This window comes from Ostrinia nubilalis, chromosome 16 (assembly GCF_963855985.1).
Source record: "Ostrinia nubilalis chromosome 16, ilOstNubi1.1, whole genome shotgun sequence".
Lineage (NCBI taxonomy): Eukaryota > Metazoa > Arthropoda > Insecta > Lepidoptera > Crambidae > Ostrinia > Ostrinia nubilalis.
The window spans coordinates 1,296,526-1,315,482 of record NC_087103.1 but is presented as its reverse complement, the minus strand read 5'-3'; the positions used below and the strand labels follow the sequence as shown (position 1 = coordinate 1,315,482).

General features: G+C 38.9%; 1 protein-coding gene across 2 annotated transcripts in view; it reads right to left on the bottom strand.

Moving 5' to 3' along the window:
* Positions 1 to 18,925, bottom strand: part of LOC135079223 (uncharacterized) — a 369,397-nt gene extending 350,472 nt beyond the window's left edge. For both annotated transcript variants that reach the window (XM_063973813.1, XM_063973814.1), the window contains exons 1-2: positions 18,744 to 18,925; positions 4,855 to 4,984 (exon numbers count right to left, since the gene is read on the bottom strand). In XM_063973813.1, coding sequence (XP_063829883.1) covers positions 4,855 to 4,984; positions 18,744 to 18,820 — 207 coding nt within the window. In that variant the 5' untranslated portion in view covers positions 18,821 to 18,925. The remainder of the gene's footprint in view (positions 1 to 4,854; positions 4,985 to 18,743) is intronic.
* Positions 18,926 to 18,957: the final 32 nt, after the last annotated feature.

The following is an 18,957-nucleotide window of genomic DNA, read 5'->3' as shown; positions in this document are numbered from 1 at the left end:
TAGTCTTTTTTGTATTAGTTTCCGAAATTTTTAAATTATAGCTATTCGGGTCGGAGACGAATCTACAAAATCTGGTTGCAACACTGAAAATCTCTTAGTTGCTATTCCACAACTTTTTAGCTGGAAAATTTGCCATCTGGCAAGGAGAGCCTCACATAACCGACTGGTTCCCCCGGCCAGTTGCTAAGTATGCAATTTCATGCATTTCCTGACGAAAAAAAAAGTAGGTATCTAGTCAGGCGGAGTCTCGGTTTGAGTAGAAATCTTCGCCCCCCTCTGAGAGTCGAACCCGGAATCTCTGGGTATAAGACAGGTACGTGGTCTTCCCACTAGACCCAAAGAGGTAGTCAATATTTTGTATTTATTTAATGGGAATCTATTTATTGATTGTGCAACGCTTGTGAAACATGATGTCACGAATAACAAAACATGGACTTTACGTCCTGAATAATGAAATGACAATATACTAGATGTAATTACTTAACTATTGACGTATTTATGAGGTAATCAATAAATTACTATTGAATTTTCAGGCGGTCATGCTTTTGTAGCACTGCTTAATAACTATTTGTACGCTCCTAATGTGTTGTTTGTGTGTTCTAGTGTTACCGATGTGATTGTACTCGTAATCTATATTTTAATATTATAAATGCGAAAGTAACTCTGTCTGTCTGTCTCTCTTTCACGCCTAAACCACTGAACCGATTTTGATGAAATTTGGCATAGAGATAGTTTGAGTCCCGGGCAAGGACATAGGATAGTTTTTATCCCGGTTTTTGAAACAGGGACGCGCGCGATAAAGTTTTTCGGTGACAGACAAAATTCCACGCGGGCGATGCCGCGGGCGGAAAGCGACGAGTAATTCGACAGAGGCAATAATTTTACGGTTAGCTGGAAGCCTTGTATTGACTAAAAGCCACAGCCCACACGTACACTTGAATGTTGTCTGTCAGACATACTGAACCCGGTGTCAAAACGACATTAAAATTTATGAGTTTTCTTTTCAAATACAAATTCCTCAATATTGGTCTGAGTACCACATGATAACAGCATATTTGGAACGAGTCGCAGAAAATGAAAATCAATTTAAAATTCATTCGTCAACTCGTCCCATGTTAGTATATTTATTAAATAGACACTTGTCTTAGCAACTGTTCCAGTCGTTGATGAGTTGATTAATTTAGATTTACAGCAACTCGTACCTACTGCATGTGGTCTGAGCTGGTGAATTACTCCCTCAACTTCACGAGGCAAAAGGAAAACGCAGAGGACTTTGAATCTAATAAACAACGAAATGAGACGAAAGAAAAGCGTGAAGTGTTGCGTAACATAATAATATCAGTCTTTGACATCTGCCTTTCAGGGAACACAAGCATAAGGAAACTTCGGGAAAAATCCGAGGCCAATCTGGGTCCCAAGACGCAGCTTCACTTTGTTCCAACTACAAGTGCCAAATTATATTAACCAATTTATGGATTTCCTCTTGCTTATGATGTGCCGACACTGGCACTTGTTGCCAATCTAATCTGACTAATTGGCAAAATCACACAGGTGCCGACCGAATATCGAGTGAAAGGCAAATATAGGAATTGATGTTATTTCAACGTATCTAAAGCAAATACCCCGAGCTAATTCAGTCAACTGAAGCAACGCATTTTGTAACTCAATAGGTACTAAATAAACTCTTTGTAATGAGATTTGTGCTTATTCATGTGTCTGAGGAGTTCTTCGAAGCGCACCTATGTTATGTTGCCCTGGTACTTTTAAGATGAATTCTTAGTAAACATTAAGTTTAAATCTTTATTAGTAAACATAGGTGCGCTTCGAAGAATACTTTAGCTGCGCTTCATTAGGTGCGCCTTAAAATGGGCGCGCTTCAAGGAATACCTCAAGCACCTAGTAGGTACTCGTAACATAATTAAGTGAAGATAGAAGTTTCTAGCAACAAAGTTCCCAACAAGGTATGCGGAATGCTATAGCAGAAAATAAATTGCATAGAGCTATTTAAGGCACAATCTTTAAAGTAATGCTTTTCTTACAAACATGAGAAGATGGAACATTTTAAATACGAAAAGTTCACCGTGTATCTAGTTCCTGAGAAGTTCTAAACTATCTTGTGCCCACAACTGCAGGGAAGTCACAAAGTTTAAGAGACAGGGCTAACTAGAAAATTCCGATCAAACTGAAAACTAATCTGTAACGCAAAGCTCACCTTAAGGAAAGTCAAAACAAATATAAATCAAATGGAGCTATCCAATCCAAGCCCAAGACAAGCCACAAAGTCGACAAAAAGTTTTGAAACCGCCATCTAAGTCTAAGGGTCCTATTACGGACATTAATAAATTACAATTGGATTTTTTTAAGTAATATACAAACTTCAAACTTGTTTAAGAAGTTTTAACTATGGTTCTTCTGCAGCACTAGATTACATTACATCACATTTTTGTATCGTTAGGATTGGAGTCCTAAATCTTCGTGCTCCACGCTGGGATTTTCTGGAATATATTGACAATAATGAATGTGATCGGTAAGATCGGAACCGATGTGATCGGTCTTTATTCCACATCTGAGTGAGACGGGACAAGAGAAATATGACAACGCGACGCACGCACAACTGAATTATTTTTATTTTTAAAACAATCTGTGATTAAGCTCCTGTAATCATTAAAGCTTTAAAAGCATGTACGTAGCTATAAGGTAAATTTTTAAATTTTGTGTAAATACAGCGTTACACGTGCGAAACGACTTCTCTATGCAATTAACACTAGGTTCTGTCGAACTTCTCGGAGGGTCACATACTTCAGAAGTAGAATTTACGCAGTGGGAACTCAACTTAGTTACACGAGCATCAAAGTCTTTTATTTCATTTTAGTTTAAATATTTACTGAATTGCGAATGACTGCCAACTCCGTAAAACTAATTTGGACATGCAACAGCTGTTTCTTTCCTTTCATTAGGGAAATCGAATGAGTGAAAGAGGCGGATAGTTGCAATTTTACCAGGCCTTCAAGCGTAGTCGACCAGTTGGATGTGTACACTGCAAAATCAAACTTTAACTGGAATGTGTCGAGTGTAGTAATGTTGGAGTTAACATTTCAAACACGAATGTACGACGACGGAACATCAAGGTAAACAATGTGGCACCTTATGCGGAATATATTAGGGGAGATGTTTGGGCAAAATGTATAATCTAATGTGTTGTAGACTGTACGTACCTACAACACGGATGAATTAATCTACGACTGCACCTTGCATTGGCGACTCGTGTGCCCCGTGCCCAGGGTACAAAGGCTTGTTTGACTGAGTAAGCTTGTCCGGCACAAAACTCAAGTAAATAAACAACTTTAGTTTGCTTTTATTTACTGTCGGAAAAGATCATATTTTAGGAGGAGGTCCTGTAATCTATAAATTTAACTACGTCAGATTATAATCTGACGGAATTCACAATTTTACGGTGACATATAGGTATTAAACAGGTTGATTTTGTTATCAGTGTCCAATTTTTTTAAAAGCAATAAATAAGTGCTTTTCTTAATCTTACATCTCGCTGAAAGTCGTGAAAAATGTTTTATACAGATAACGCTTTTCTTTCAAGCGTACCTAAGTTCTAACAATATTACAGTTTTTATACATCGGCCAAAAAGTTGAAGAAGGTAGGTAATTACTTCATCTTCTATTGCCCGATCGACAATTTTAACCACATCATTTACTCATGTGATTTTAACACAATTTAATGTAAAATCAAATAGGTTCAACAAACTAGTTTTAAAGTAGACTACGATAGAGCCTTCACACGTGGGTTTTCTCACGGCTCGGCAGTAACAGACTCCGTAAACAATTTTACTGTACCTAATCAGGAAAGAGCCTGCGGCGCGAAACACACGTAGCAACTTCGAAATCCCAGTTTTGGCAACATTTCACCCTTCAAGAAGCAATTTATAGCTCATTTTAAACCTTATGCTATCATAATAAAGTCCAAATATGCCAGCAAAAAAATAAGTAAAAGGGTTTACAACAGTTAAAAGCTGTCAGCGCATTCGTAATGGAGTTTCGTCTATAGCTGTGTTGAGAATTTCCAAACTTCTTAACTACTACGTGCGACTAAAGGTTCTTACTACCCCAACAAGTTACTAGTTAGGGCTAGTTGAGAAGCTACGACTGAACACAATGCTGATTTCCGTAGAGATTTAAAGTGCCTACAAGTTTCTATTTTACCTTTGCAGAAACTTGAAAAGGGTTTGGTTTGCTTCTACTAGATACGATACGCGCTTAATATTACTAAAGGCCATTTTCATCGGTTCCTGATACTCGTATTTATCTGACGTAACAAAATATCTAACAAATAAAAGGATTGTGGAAGGAGAAGTGACTTAATATTATATCAGATCTATGAAATGAAAAGTTGTGCTTAGTAGTTTAACTGACAGATGAGAAAAAGAGAAGCTTTCAATATACGTTGGGACTTTATTAACACACGCCAAAACAAAAAGCTCTGGGTCTGTATGTGCAGCAGACTTGATGAAAAGTGATAATCAGGCCGAAAGGTAAGGTAGAGCTTATTAAGTTTCACTGGAGGTCAAACTGTAGATCCAGGATCTACCTTTACAGGAAACGCAATGAACCAATGATTCTTGGACGGTTAGTGGTGAAAACCTCGTTATTTTCACATACTTGTGCTATCAGGGTCTATCATGAACATGTAAAGCCGGTATCTTTCACTTTATCATCTGGGTGAAATCAGCTGGGTGTCCATAGGCGACACTTTAGAGTTCTATGATTACCATTGGATATAATTAGTGGGTTATCAGGGACTATCAAGAACCGGTGAAAGGTCATAAAACTAGGATTACTTACAGCCAGGGTCTGCCACTTGGCCTGCCGCAGCTCCTCGCGGATGAACATCATCTCGGGCCGCAGGTCGCGGTGGGCGAAGGGGTCCATATCGATCTTGAGCTTGGGGTCGATGCCCGCCAGCTGCTGGTCACTGTGGAAACATTTGCATGTTAAATAAAGCTTGTAAAAAGAAAGAAAAAATGGTTTAAATGAAAAAAACCTGGACAAAGAAATCCAGCCAGCACTGAATTAGATTAAAACAAAACTCTAAATTAGGACGACACCAAAATGGTATCGGCTCAGTGTGAGGCCATGATTTTTTTTGTTAGTAAGTGTTATTGAAATGTACTTGCAATTGGAGCTAGTAGAGTAAGTACTCCAATTGCAGTGCGGTGATTTAGTTTTGGAACCAACTGCCTTTGTCGTTAAGGTATTTTAGAAGCACGATACAGCCACTGGTATTCTGCGAACATCACGAGAGGGGTTAACAGCACATCAGACTTCACATGCTCGAAGCAGTCTTTATCATAAGCACATAAGACGCTACGTTGTTTAGCTGTAGGTACTTCTTCTACTATGGATAGACGCCTTTTAGATAGGTAATGTATGCCATGGAATTATTCATTTACGATATCATCTTTGTTTTATAATATTTGGTACGTAATAAAGATTTTTTAAAAGCCAAGCATATTTTTTTAGATAATTTATGCCATGACATTATTTCGATAATGATATCAACAAGGTACCTTTGTCAATCTTCGTTTTATATTGCTATGTAAATTATTTTTTAAAAGCCTTTTACAAATTGTTATAAAATTTTAAATCAGCCCTGATTCCTTCTCTTTAATGTTCCCTAACTGAATATTTAATCATTATCGCTGATTCGCTTTCATATCAATTTTCCCCATACATCAAATGGATGGAAAATAAAATATTTAAACTCATGGATCTTGTTTACTCTACGAAGGTTGTGTTGTTACAGTTACAATTTTAAAAATACAGTTAAACTGAATAAAGTCTTCAGAACAGTCCACACAACCCCGAAAAGCTTTTTAATTATTAAAAATAAAATTATTCTCTTATCACGATACAATTTTCTGGGACAGTGTGGAAGATGTTAATTAATATCAATTCGGGAATACACAAATGAAACCTTTTTCACCATTTCGTCATTCAATTAAAAACCCACGAATATGAAGTTCTGGTAAATATACAACGAAAATAATAAGTTTTCATTCTGGAAAGACCATGTTTTACTCAATATTTTTTTAATATTACTGAATGTAAAAGGACGGTAGTTAGTACTCAATTTATTAACATTTTTGCTTTAACGAGAAACAAAAAGCGGCCTGGAAAATAAAACCTTCAACACTTAGATGAGAGCTTTAAGCACAAAAGCAATCAAGGGAATCTTTTAAGGCCCTATTGTTTAAAATCGGAAAAACCTTTTTACAGTCCATTAAATAAAAGCATTTTAATGTTACTTAATTAGTATAAGGTCTGTATAAGCAAAAAATAAAAAGGCCGACACAGTGAAATGCGTGCCAGGAGGATCGCGCCGTATATTGAGGTTTTGCCTCAAGCATTCCGGCCCAAAACATCCGGTAATAAAAAAGATCCGATGTTTATTGTACGTATTTGCTCCTTTAGGCTTCTGTTTACACTGGCTTGAATTATATTACAAACCTAATTCACTAGATACCGCCTTTTTACGTAAGACTTAGGTTCGTATTCTGAGACGACACTCAGAACTAGAGCTTAAAGCATTAAGTTTATACGTATAAGGAATTAAAGGCTAACTCCCTTACTGAAAGTAAAACACTTGCTGAACGCTGTTTTAAAATGATATGCCGTTACTAAAATTCAAGATAAATCACTGTTCAGCGAGCCTGTAATTTTAATTACTAAGGGGGCAAATAAATAACTAGATTAAAACCTACGAATGGAATGCGAAAGGTCTAATTTATAATTGATTGGATTTCCATAACTCTTTAGACATAATTGCACCTATAATTGCAGGCTTCAGGTTATTCTCGGTGTTTATTTAAATTCGATCACATTCGATCGTTTTCAGAATCAAGGTTTTTAAGTTCCGTAATTAAAAAACAAATCTCAATACTCAATTCAATTTCCTTTGTCATGTTGCATTTCAATTTTAGACCAATCACATCAACCCAATTGAATTCTGTGGCTTGGTTCGTAGTAAGGGCTTATCTGCGTTTGACATTAATCTTCTGATCTGATGAACAGTGAGTTCTACGTAACGATGAAACGCATTTCCTCGAAATGTACATCACAGCAGCCCCTTGGAAAAATGTTGTTGACGTCTGAGCGTTACAATAATTTCGATAAGTCAAAAATACACAAAATGCTTGGGTTACCCATGAAAAATTTAAGCAAGTTCTTTTAAATTACTTCTGTCAAGTGCATAACAATACTTATTTATTTCAATTTACTGCGAAATTTAATATTTCAAAGAAACCCTTACCGCGCAAAAGTAACCCTTGCTTACTTTGATCACCGGATCAAAGCAAGCCTTTTAGTGCACGATCACGAAAAAATATTCAACAATTTTTCCTGTTTTCAGTAATTGTTAAAATTTACTCACGAGGGATACATAATTTAATAAACATTTGTATGTTTTCTGCTGACATTGATTATTAAAATCAATTATTAGGTACTAAGTATTAGGTTATTCCACAAAACGAAAGAATATCGAAAACATAAGAGTAGGCGCACATCGTTGATTTTTAGTTGGCCGATAGGTAGTTGTGCCCGATTTTAATTTGTATGAAGAATCGGCCAAATCGAATCGGCGTAGTGTGCGCAGCGCACTCCCATTTACATGCCCATACCATACTGATCAACTGCCCGACTAAACTATCGGCCGACGAAAAATCAACGGTGTGCGCCTACTCTAAAGATTAACATTAGCCACTTTGATTAGAAGATACTTTCCTATTCAGCGCATGCAATATAAAGTTCAATAAACTAACAATAGTCTCTTAATGTTTTTTTTACTCTGTTTTTAATTAAAATTATACTAAAATATCCCTTTAATATTCAAGATATGCAGGTATTCTTGATTCAGCAGTCTTTGATAGATTTTAACATTGATAAATACTTGTGAATTCTAGTGAACTTTACTAACTTTTAAAATGTATTGCACTTGAAGCTTGTTGTTGTTTGCCGAGAACTTAAATCAAGAATCGCAAGACGTTCAGATTTTTTAAAATATGTAGGTATCTAAAATGAAATACGAATCCTCGTATTTCAATTTTTAGTTTACTGAATTATTTAAAATGTATTGCCGCAAAATGTAATTCCATTTTAATTTAAATGTCTTAAAGGTTTTCATGTAAGTACCTACCAACTTATTTTTAAAGAAAATCTACTTAATTTTATTTTGTTTCTTGAGAAAGTATGATTCTCGGCTCACGCAATGACAAATCTTTAATTTTAGGACGTCGGAAATTCGGAATGCATTTTACGCACCGTCTCCCAGACCTAATAGGATCATCATCATCATCATCATCATCATCATCATCATCATCACCTCAGCCATAGGACGTCCACTGCTGAACATAGCGCCTCCCCCAATGCTTTCCATGTTGCCCGGTTGGTAGCGGCCTGCGTCCAGCGCCTTCCTGCTACCTTTATGATGTCGTTGGTCCACTTTGTGGGCCTCCACTCCACTATTAGGTACTATGTACTATATCTATCCACCTACCTATCCTAGCCTAGAAGTATTTTAAGTCTAAAAAATCTCTCAACGTAAAGTGTGGCTCGTATCTACCTAATCTACGAGAGACACGCGTACCTAAGCTGTATCTTACAAATATTCTCGCGTCATCGAACCTCAACCTTGTTAAAGGTTCGCATTCTGAGATCCACTCTCAGGATTAGTAAGGTAGGATACAGAGCAGAGTGAGCCGGTTTAAATCATTCGACTGTCTAATGAGAAACAGGATTTCGTGTTCCCGAGAACAATTACTTAAGCCCTCGATATCGGTTACAGCCACTAAAAGTGTTCCTTCCTAGGCACATATTTATAGACGTCTATATCTATAAAAGCGACAGGTCACTGACTCACTCATTCACTCATCACGAAATCTCAGAAACTACAAGTGCTAAGAGTCTCAAATTTTGCATGCGGGTTCCATTAATTTAGAACGTAGGTCTCACTAAGACGGGATTTTGCAAAATTCACCTCCTTATGTACCAACTTCAACTTCAATGTCACTAAAATAATAATCAAAGTTTCCAAAGATAACGCCATAATAGTACCAGGTCGTATGGGACAGTAGGTTTAGTTAAATCAAGAACATTAAACGATTGGGGCGCAGGTACCCAAATAATCAAATGCACTAACTGAGACTACAACCAAGTGTTATGAGGCCTTAGAACTTCTTGTCCTCCAGTTGGCGTCGGCGGGGCGTTGTGTTATGACTGAAAGTGAGTGCACCCACAGAATATAAATATGTTCTGTGACCACCGGACGGGGTTGAAACCGGCTCATCAACACACGCACTATCCGGCACCGGCCCGACGCCGGACCAAGTAGAAACCGGTTCGTAACGTCAACACAGTACACGTTCATCAACACATAATTATATGACCCTTCCCTTCACACTGGCGTTTTTCCAGTGTCAGCCCCATGCTGGGTCCGGGGCAATGTGAAAACATAGTTACCTACCATACAGGGTGTCCCAAAAACAATGGATAACCCTGTAACCATCGATAGGCCTCGCCATGGTCTCCCTAACGTCCAATTTTGACCCCAGTAAAAATATCACCGTTTTCAAGATTTTTAAGTTTTTTTGCATTTTTAGAAAATTGCCACCTGCGATTACTTTTTCTCATGCCATTTCTACAAAATTAAATGAGGATACTTTTCAATCTAGTTTTTTTCCTTATCACAAGGGATAGTTGGGCTATCAAAAGAAAAGATCAAAATTCAACAAACTAGTTTGAAAGTATGATAATTTTAAGAAATTGCAGAAGAGAAGGAAAAATTAATTCATTGTCTTGCACTTTTGATCAGCCATCGTGTAAAAAAAATGTAGGAAGACCATCGTGCCCATTACCTTAAAAACTTCCTTGGTTAATTGAGATTCTAAAAAGGTATCACAAGCCTATGTATCCTGTATTATTTTTATCTTATGGCTACTTGAATAGCAACTAGTATGAAAACTGCAAAAATTAGTTTTTCTCGTAATAGTTAAACTAGGACTGCATAGTGGCATTAAATACAAATGGATAATTATTAGCGTAGGAATTTAAATAAAGCAACATTTTATCAACATCATCATCATCATTTCAGCCGTAGGACGTCCACTGCTGAACATAGGCCTGTACCCCAATGATTTTCATAATGACCGCTTGGTAGCGGCCTGCATCTAGCACCTTCCTGCTTACCTTTATGAGGTCGTCGGTCCACTTTGTAGGTGGACGTCCTACGATGCGCTTTCCGGTACGTAGCCTCCACTTGAACCCTGTTGCCCCATTGGCCGTCCGTTCTGCGTTTTTGTGATTACTTAATTTTTGTTTTACACCTTATAATGTGCCTATAGACAGATGCCCGTGATGATACACGGCTTGGAAACGTGGATTTTTTGCACAGCGTGCTATGGAAGGGTCTATGCTCGGGTTTCTTTACGAAACCGTATCAGAAATTAGGAGACCTGTAAACGAACTAAAGTCGCTGACATAGCCCGACGGATCATCAAGCTGAAGTGGCAAAGGGCAAGGCACAGTAGTTCGCAAAACTGAGGCAGCAGGGTTCAAGTGGAGGCTACGTACCGGAGAGCGCATCGTAGGACGTCCACCTACAAAGTGGACCGACGACCTCTTAAAGATAAGCAGGAAGGTGCTGTATACAGGCCGCTACCAAGCGGTCATTATGAAAAGCAGGGTACAGGCCTATGTTCAGCAGTGGACGTCCTACGGCTGAAATTATGATGATGATGTTGATAAAATGTTGCTTTATTTAAATTCCTACGCTAATAATTATCCATTTGTATTTAATGCCACTACTTATGCAGTCCTAGTTTAACTATTACGAGAAAAACTCATTTTTGCAGTTTTCATACTAGTTGCTATTCAAGTAGCCATAAGATAAAAATAATACAGGATACATAGGCTTGTGATACCTTTTTAGAATCTCAATTAACCAAGGAAGTTTTTAAGGTAATGGGCACGATGGTCTTCCTACATTTTTTTTACACGATGGCTGATCAAAAGTGCAAGACAATGAATTAATTTTTCCTTCTCTTCTGCAATTTCTTAAAATTATCATACTTTCAAACTAGTTTGTTGAATTTTGATCTTTTCTTTTGATAGCCCAACTATCCCTTGTGATAAGGAAAAAAACTAGATTGAAAAGTATCCTCATTTGTAGAAATGGCATGAGAAAAAGTAATCGCAGGTGGCAATTTTCTAAAAATGCACAAAAACTTAAAAATCTTGAAAACGGTGATATTTTTACTGGGGTCAAAATTGGACGTTAGGGAGACCATGGCGAGGCCTATCGATGGTTACAGGGTTATCCATTGTTTTTGGGACACCCTGTATATTATTGAATGTTTTTGTTGTAAATATGTAAAGTTTACGTCCCTCAATGCGCGCTCAAATAACGCGAGTAATATAGCAAATAGACCGTTAGGAGACGCCTCTCAAAGGCTTCATGATCTGGTTTTCTTATGATTTCTCCACAGTGTTCATGTTAATGTAGCTGGCAATCAAAGCGGCGTTATAAGTAAATTCAAGTTGCTATGGAAACAATGTTTGGTTAATTGTCACTTGTGTCAGGAAATAATAAGAGCTATCCATTGTGTATTCCTACTGTTGTAACAAATCAATTCGTGGACAAATCTATCTTCTATTTTCTACTCTAAACACACACTCAGCCACACGCTCACACAGGTTATGGGCCCAGATTTTTCGAGTTAGAAGATGGATCTGACGAGAGTACAAATTGCAAAGTTGGACACCAACAACTGGGTCCAATGGAGGTACCGGATGTCCGCGGTACTATCGGGCATTGACGGACTATTGGATATAGTTGAAGGTAGAGCAGTAGAGCCGGTAAGACTGAAGCAGCTGCGGGAGATGCAGCGGGTGCGGCAGAGTCGTTGGCAACTTACATTGCTGCTGTTAAAGAGCACAGGAGATTGGAAAGCATAGCTCTAGTTCTCATAACAAATAATATAAGCGATGAGACATTGGACAAAGTTATAAGACTGTCGAAACCTAAGGAGGTATGGGAAGAATTGCACAAACTGTATGATGGTGTAAATGACAACAAAGTTTACGATTTGTGTCTGGATTTTTTCCGATATACCAAGGCGGATTCTGATGACATGGCGACTCATATATCGAAATTAAAGAATCTTTGGTTCCAATTGCGACAAGAATTGAAAAAGGTGGAAGCTGGTGCTGATTTGCCAGAGCTTTTATTAATTTGCAAGATATTGGATACCTTGCCTGAATCTTATTTTTCGTTTAAGGCGAGTTGGCTGTTGATGTCAAACAAAGACCGGACGGTTGGCAATATAACAAGTCAGTTATGTTTTCATGAAAAGGCACTTAATAGCAAGGAAGGAGAAGTTAGTGCTGGGGCGTTTGCTTTGAAATCCAAGAAAAAGGATTTGAGGAAAGAGCAAAGTCAGGAACAGGGTACAGACTTCAAAGGAAGCAAATTGAAATGCTTCAAGTGCAAGCAAGTGGGTCATTTGAAAAGGGACTGCCCAAGGAGACAAAGTGATGTTGAAAAGAAAACAAATGCAGGAGTGAGCATGATGTTGCCGCTTTATTCCATGGATGTCACTATAGACCAAAATAATTGGTATGTGGACAACGGCGCAACGCATCACGTCACAATGCGGAAAGATTTATTTCAAAGCTTTGATGTGTTACGAGATTCTCATACTGTTACAACTGCAGACGGAACAGCAATCCGTGCAGAAGGTAAAGGAACAGTCAAAATCGCAGCTGTAATTGATGGTAAGCGAGAAGAGGCGACACTAAATGAAGTTTGGTACGTACCCCAGGTGAAAATGAATCTATTTTCAATACTTGCTGCACAGGATCGAAATCCTGGGAGTATTTTCAAATCAAATACTACAAGTTGTCAAATCATAGTTGATGGGAAAGTTGCAGCTACTGGAATGAGACAGCGATTTGGAGGGCTGTATAAGCTGGACTTCAAAGCCATTCCTCAGGAAAATGCTAAAATCAATATGGTACACGAAGACAACATGTTACAAGTATACCATGAACGCATGGGTCATCAGAACAAAAGACACGTAAGAAAGGTTCTTGAACGTGATCTGGGTATCAAGGTCACAGGAGACGGTGAGTTGTGTGAAGGGTGTATCTTCGGGAAAGCACATCGGCAAAAATTTGGAGTGCGTGAGAGAGCAAAGACACCAGGAGAAAGAATTCATACAGACGTCTGTGGACCATTCCCAATGGGTATTTCTAAATACAGATACTTTTTATTATTCAAAGATGACGCTACAGGATACCGTCATGTATATTTTCTGCGGCAAAAGTCAGAAGTATACGAGAAGTTGAGTCAGATGCTGACAGAATGTAGAACTTCTGGGCATACGGTGAAGGAACTTCTGAGTGACAACGGCGGCGAGTTTGATAATGACAAAGTTCGGAGTATTTTGCAGAAATATGGCATAAAACAAAGGCTGGTTGTGCCTTACACACCAGAACAAAATGGGTGTTGTGAACGAGATAACCGTACTATCGTTGAATGTGCAAGATCGATGATGCATGCTCATGAGGAGTTACCTCAGATGCTATGGGCTGAACTTGTTCAGACGGCTGTATATATTTTAAATAGAACAGGACCGAGTGTGGAAAACAAGTCTCCATATGAGCTTTGGTATAATAAAAAACCCGGAATAAAGCATTTGAGGATTATCGGATCGACTTGCTATGCGCACGTACCGAAAGAAAAGCGAAAAAAGTTGCAGAAAAAGGCGGTAAAATGCATTCTTATCGGTTATGACAACGATGACGGTTACAGGCTGTGGAACAGACAAAACAATAGTCTGATAAGGTCTAGAGATGTCACCTTTGATGAAAAACCTCTAGAAACTTCCCTGGAGAAGGATGACAATGAAGAAGGATTTAATGAATTTGAAATTTCATTGGCACCATCCAGTTCCAAGAGTCCAGTGACAGCTCCGGAGGAAAATTTGAGAATAAACTCTGATAATTTTGATGAAAATGTAAGAGAGCACAGGTTTCAGGAAGATGTTGGTCGAACTGAAGAAAATCTCGAATTAGGGGGGGAAGAGAATGATGAAGAAGAGAATGACGAGGATCATCATGAAATATTGGAAGAAATTGATGATGATAGCGATCAAGTTTACCATGATGCGAACGACGAAAGATCAGTTGATGATAGTGGTAGAGTCCTGAGAGATCGTTCTAAGTTGAGGCCACCTCAGAAATTCGAAGATTTTGTGATGCAGTTTGCGAACAACATGAACAACAGTAGTGAACCTACCTCATACAGTCAAGCTATTGAGAGTTCAGATCGAGTTTTATGGCAGAAAGCCATGCAAAGTGAAATGAATTCACTGAGGGAAAATAAGACTTGGACTTTAGTTGAATTACCTAGAAATAGAAAAGCAATTCCAAGTAAATGGGTTTTTAAAATTAAACAGAAGGCTGACGGTTCAGTAGATAAGTACAAGGCCAGGTTAGTGATCAAGGGATTTGCTCAGAAAAAGGGTATGGACTATGATCAGACATTCAGTCCAGTTGCTAAAATGGGAACAATTCGAGCTGTGTTAAGTGCAGCAGCTAGTGAAGGTCTGTCACTGTTACAGTTTGATGTTTCTACAGCATTTTTATATGGCGACCTGGAAGAAGAAATCTTCATGAAGCAGCCAGAAGGTTTTGAAGATGGTACGAATAGAGTCTGTTTACTGAATAAGAGCCTCTACGGCTTAAAACAAGCACCTCGATGCTGGAATAAACGCATCGTAGATGTTCTGAGAAAAATGGGATTCCGTAATAGTGAAGCGGACACTTGTCTTTTCTTGAGGAACATGAGTAATGGAGAAAGGATTATACTCGCCCTGTATGTCGATGATGGTCTTGTTGCTGGTACAAATGAAAAGGTCATTAGCGAGTTTATGCGTGACTTGAGAGGTTATTTTAAGATAACTACGAAACCAGCGTCATTTTTCCTTGGTTTAGAGATTGAAACCAGAGAAGATTGTACTAAGGTTTCTCAGGCATCTTATACAAAGAAAGTGTTAAAGCGGTTTGGTATGGAAGACTGCCGACCAGTGATGACTCCTATAGTAAAGGATACTGATAACACAGAGAAGGATGTAGATGCGATTCTGAAGAACTACAGACAGATAGTTGGAGCATTAGCTTACTTAATGGTTGGGACCAGACCTGATATTGCATATGCTGTTAGTGTCGTATCTAGGAACCTTGAGAATCCAAAAGTGGAAGACTGCAAGCGAGTTAAGCGGATCATGCGATACTTGCAGTATGCTCCTGATACTGGAATAATCTACAAACGAGATTATAAGAAAGGTATGATAGAAAGTTATTCTGATGCAGACCATGGCGGTTGTATGATTACTGGAAGGTCAACTTCAGGAGTATTGTGCATCTATGCAGGAGGTGCTGTATCATGGATGAGTCAGCGACAATCCAGCGTGGCTATATCAACCACAGAAGCCGAAATCGTGGCAGCAAGTGAAGCAGCTAAAGAGTGCATATGGCTGACACGACTTATGAAGGACATCACGAATGGGGATGTTTCAACACCAGTACTTAAGGTGGATAATGAGGCGGCTATAAGGTTAGCAGAGAACCCAGAGTTTCACAAAAGGACAAAGCATATCAGGATTCGACATTTCTTTGTTCGTGAACTCGTGACAAATGGGGAGCTAAAAATAAAGAAGGTAACCAGTACGGCTGAACCATTTAAGAACCTAGTAAGAGCAGCGGAGTAAATTTTACAGGAGCGCGATAAAACACATTTTCGTTTACCATACTAGTATACTCAAACTTTTGAAAACTTTTTGATGTTTATTTTGAAGCTTAATAATTTAACTATATATTTTACAATAAATTAATTAATTAACTTTTAAATAGCAAGTTTTATGGCCCTTACTAACACTCAAATGGTTTTCTTTTTTTTTACTTCGAAAAAACCAGAATCCAAACCTAGTATGAGCGTACTTACTAGGTTTTAAAATGGTTATTGGGGTCAGGGTCCATTTCAATCTTACCATAGGTCGGTCAAAACAGGAAGTGATCACCGAATGGTAAGAGGCACATTGAATATCAGACCCAAGCTGGAGAGGCGTCGACTGATGAAGTCTACGCTCCACCCAGCGCCCATCCAACTCCAAAACCCCGAAACCTTTCAGCTGGAGTTGCAAAATTGTTTCGAATGCCTAGGAGACTGTGAAAATGTGGACGGATACAATGACAGGTTCGTGGAAATTGTCCAAACGACTGGGTTTAAGTTCTTTAAAACCCGTCGTTCAAAGAACCAAAAAGATCTCTGACCTCACCTATAAACTTATGGAAGAGAGACGGAACTTGGTTCTGCAGTCCTCTGAAGATGCTGCTCAGTATCGGCATCTTAACAGACAGATCTCCAAGTCTTTGACTCACGACCTACGCCAATTTAATACAGATCGTATTAATGAGGCGATTGAGCGTACCAAATTACCAGGCTCTAAAGTGTTCGCAAGGGATCTGTCTGTTGGCCAAAGCCAACTGACCAAGCTGAAGACCGAGGATGGCAGAGACATCTCGTTGTGGCCTGAGTTATTGGAAGAGGTTGAGAAGTTCTACGGACAACTACGAGTGTATGTACACCTGTCACAAATCTAGCCGGAGAGCCAAGAGCTAGATTGACCCGACACTACATCGAAGATATCCCGGACGTCAGTCTGTACGAGATTAGAATGGCTCTCAAACAGCTGAAAAACAACAAGGCACCGGGTGATGATGGAATCACGGCTGAGCTTCTGAAAGCAGGCGGAACGCTGGTAAAAGGATCTTCAGAGGCTGTTCGATTCCGTCATACTCGAGGGAAAAACGCCTATGGCATGGCACAGAAGTGTGGTGATACTCTTCTTCAAAAAAGACGACAAAATCTTGTTAAAAACTATAGACCTATCTCACTTCTGAGCCATGTCTACGTCCGAAACTATTTACCACCGCCCTGGAAGATGTTTTCAAGCTTCTGGACTGGAGCGGATTCGGCATAAATATCACCCACCTTCGTTTCGCGGACGATATCGTAGTCATGGCTGAGACCGTAGAGGATCTAAGCACAATGCTCGATGGCCTCAGTAGAGCCTCTCAACAAGTGGGTCTTAAAATGAACATGGACAAGATAGATAAAAATCATGTCAAATGCCCGTGTTGTGCCCACTCCTCTGAAGGTTGGAGACACTATACTCGAAGTTGTTGACAATTATGTATAGCTGGCACAAACAGTCCAGTTAGGTAGGTCCAACTTCGAGAAAGAGGTCAATCGTCGAATCCAACTCGGCTGGGCAGCCTTCGGGAAGTTTCGCGATATTCTCACGTCCGAAATACCGCAGTGTCTCAAGTCAAAAGTCTTTGATCAGTGTGTGTTGCCAGTGATGCTAGGTTTGTGATGGTCGGTAGGGGGGTGGACACGTATTTTCATTTCCCATTATAAAACCTAGTATGTTCATGCACTTACTAGGTTTCGAAATGGTTTATGTTACTTACTGGTTTTTTAAAATGGTCAAATTGGGTTTGTGGTGCAGTTACTAGGTTTGGAGTCCCTTTAGGCTTCTAGTTGTTTGATCGCAATTTCTGTCTTTGTATTCGGTAGGTATCTTAATATTATGTAGCTTTATGATAAAAAATGAAAATCTGAATACATGTCCCTTACTAGGTTCTTAAATGGTTCAGCCGAGTACTCTGCAGTTGGCAGATATGTTTACGAAGGCAATTGCTAGACCGGCATTAGTGAAGACCTTGCAACTTATAGGCATACACGCCGAGAGAAGATGTTAATGTAGCTGGCAAGCAAAGCGGCGTTATAAGTAAATTCAAGTTGCTATGGAAACAATGTTTGGTTAATTGTCACTTGTGTCAGGAAATAATAAGAGCCATTGTGTATTCCTACTGTTGTAACAAATCAATTCGTGGACAAATCTATCTTCTATTTTCTACTCTAAACACACACTCAGCCACACGCTCACACAGTTCAAACTGCTACTTTTGCCTTCCCATCGCGACAAGACTAAACTTGTGGGTGTCGTATACTATTCTGCTCGAAAAAACAAGTCAGTTGAATCAAAAGAACGGGAGATCGTTATAGTGAAAGCAGTGAACTGCAAATTAATTGAAATAGTGAAGACCTAGGTACTTAATGTAGGTAAAGAAACGAACACCGCGCACCGCGCCTATGCGCGTGAGCACAGGTGGCCGTTCGTTTCGCGGGTAAACTGGTTTCTGCGGCTTGGCGCACAACGTCCATGTTTTGTGTAAGGTAGGTATATACGTACCTAGGTATGTTTGGGTATTTAACTATAGTTACAGAAACATAGTTTCAAATCTTGAAGGCTTAGAGTAGGTAGGCGCACACCGTTGATTTTTCGTCGGCCGATAGTTTAGTCGGGCAGTTGATCAGTATGGGCATGTATGGGAGTGCGCACACTACGCCGATTCTTCATATACAAATTAAAATCGGGCACAACTATCGGCCAACTAAAAATCAACGGTGTGCGCCTACTCTTACTTTACTTACTTTTTCTGTGGTCTGTTGATGCTATTGGATTCTAATGAATCGTCTGGTAATGTGATGTCAGTAGAACAAAATAACAGAATAATACCAAGAAAATAAGTATAAAGGAAACGCTTACAATCTCGCCCCAACATCAGCCTCCAGCACACCTGCTTCTTCCAAGGTTTCGGGAGCAGCCTCTTCATCTTCAGCCATTTTAGTGACTCTTTCCTGCACACTCAATTCAATAAAGACTTAATTAATTATTAATTAAATTTGTTTTAAAAACAAATTTTTTTCATTCGCAGAAATTCGATTGATTGACAATATTTTTTTGACATTTTTAATTTTAA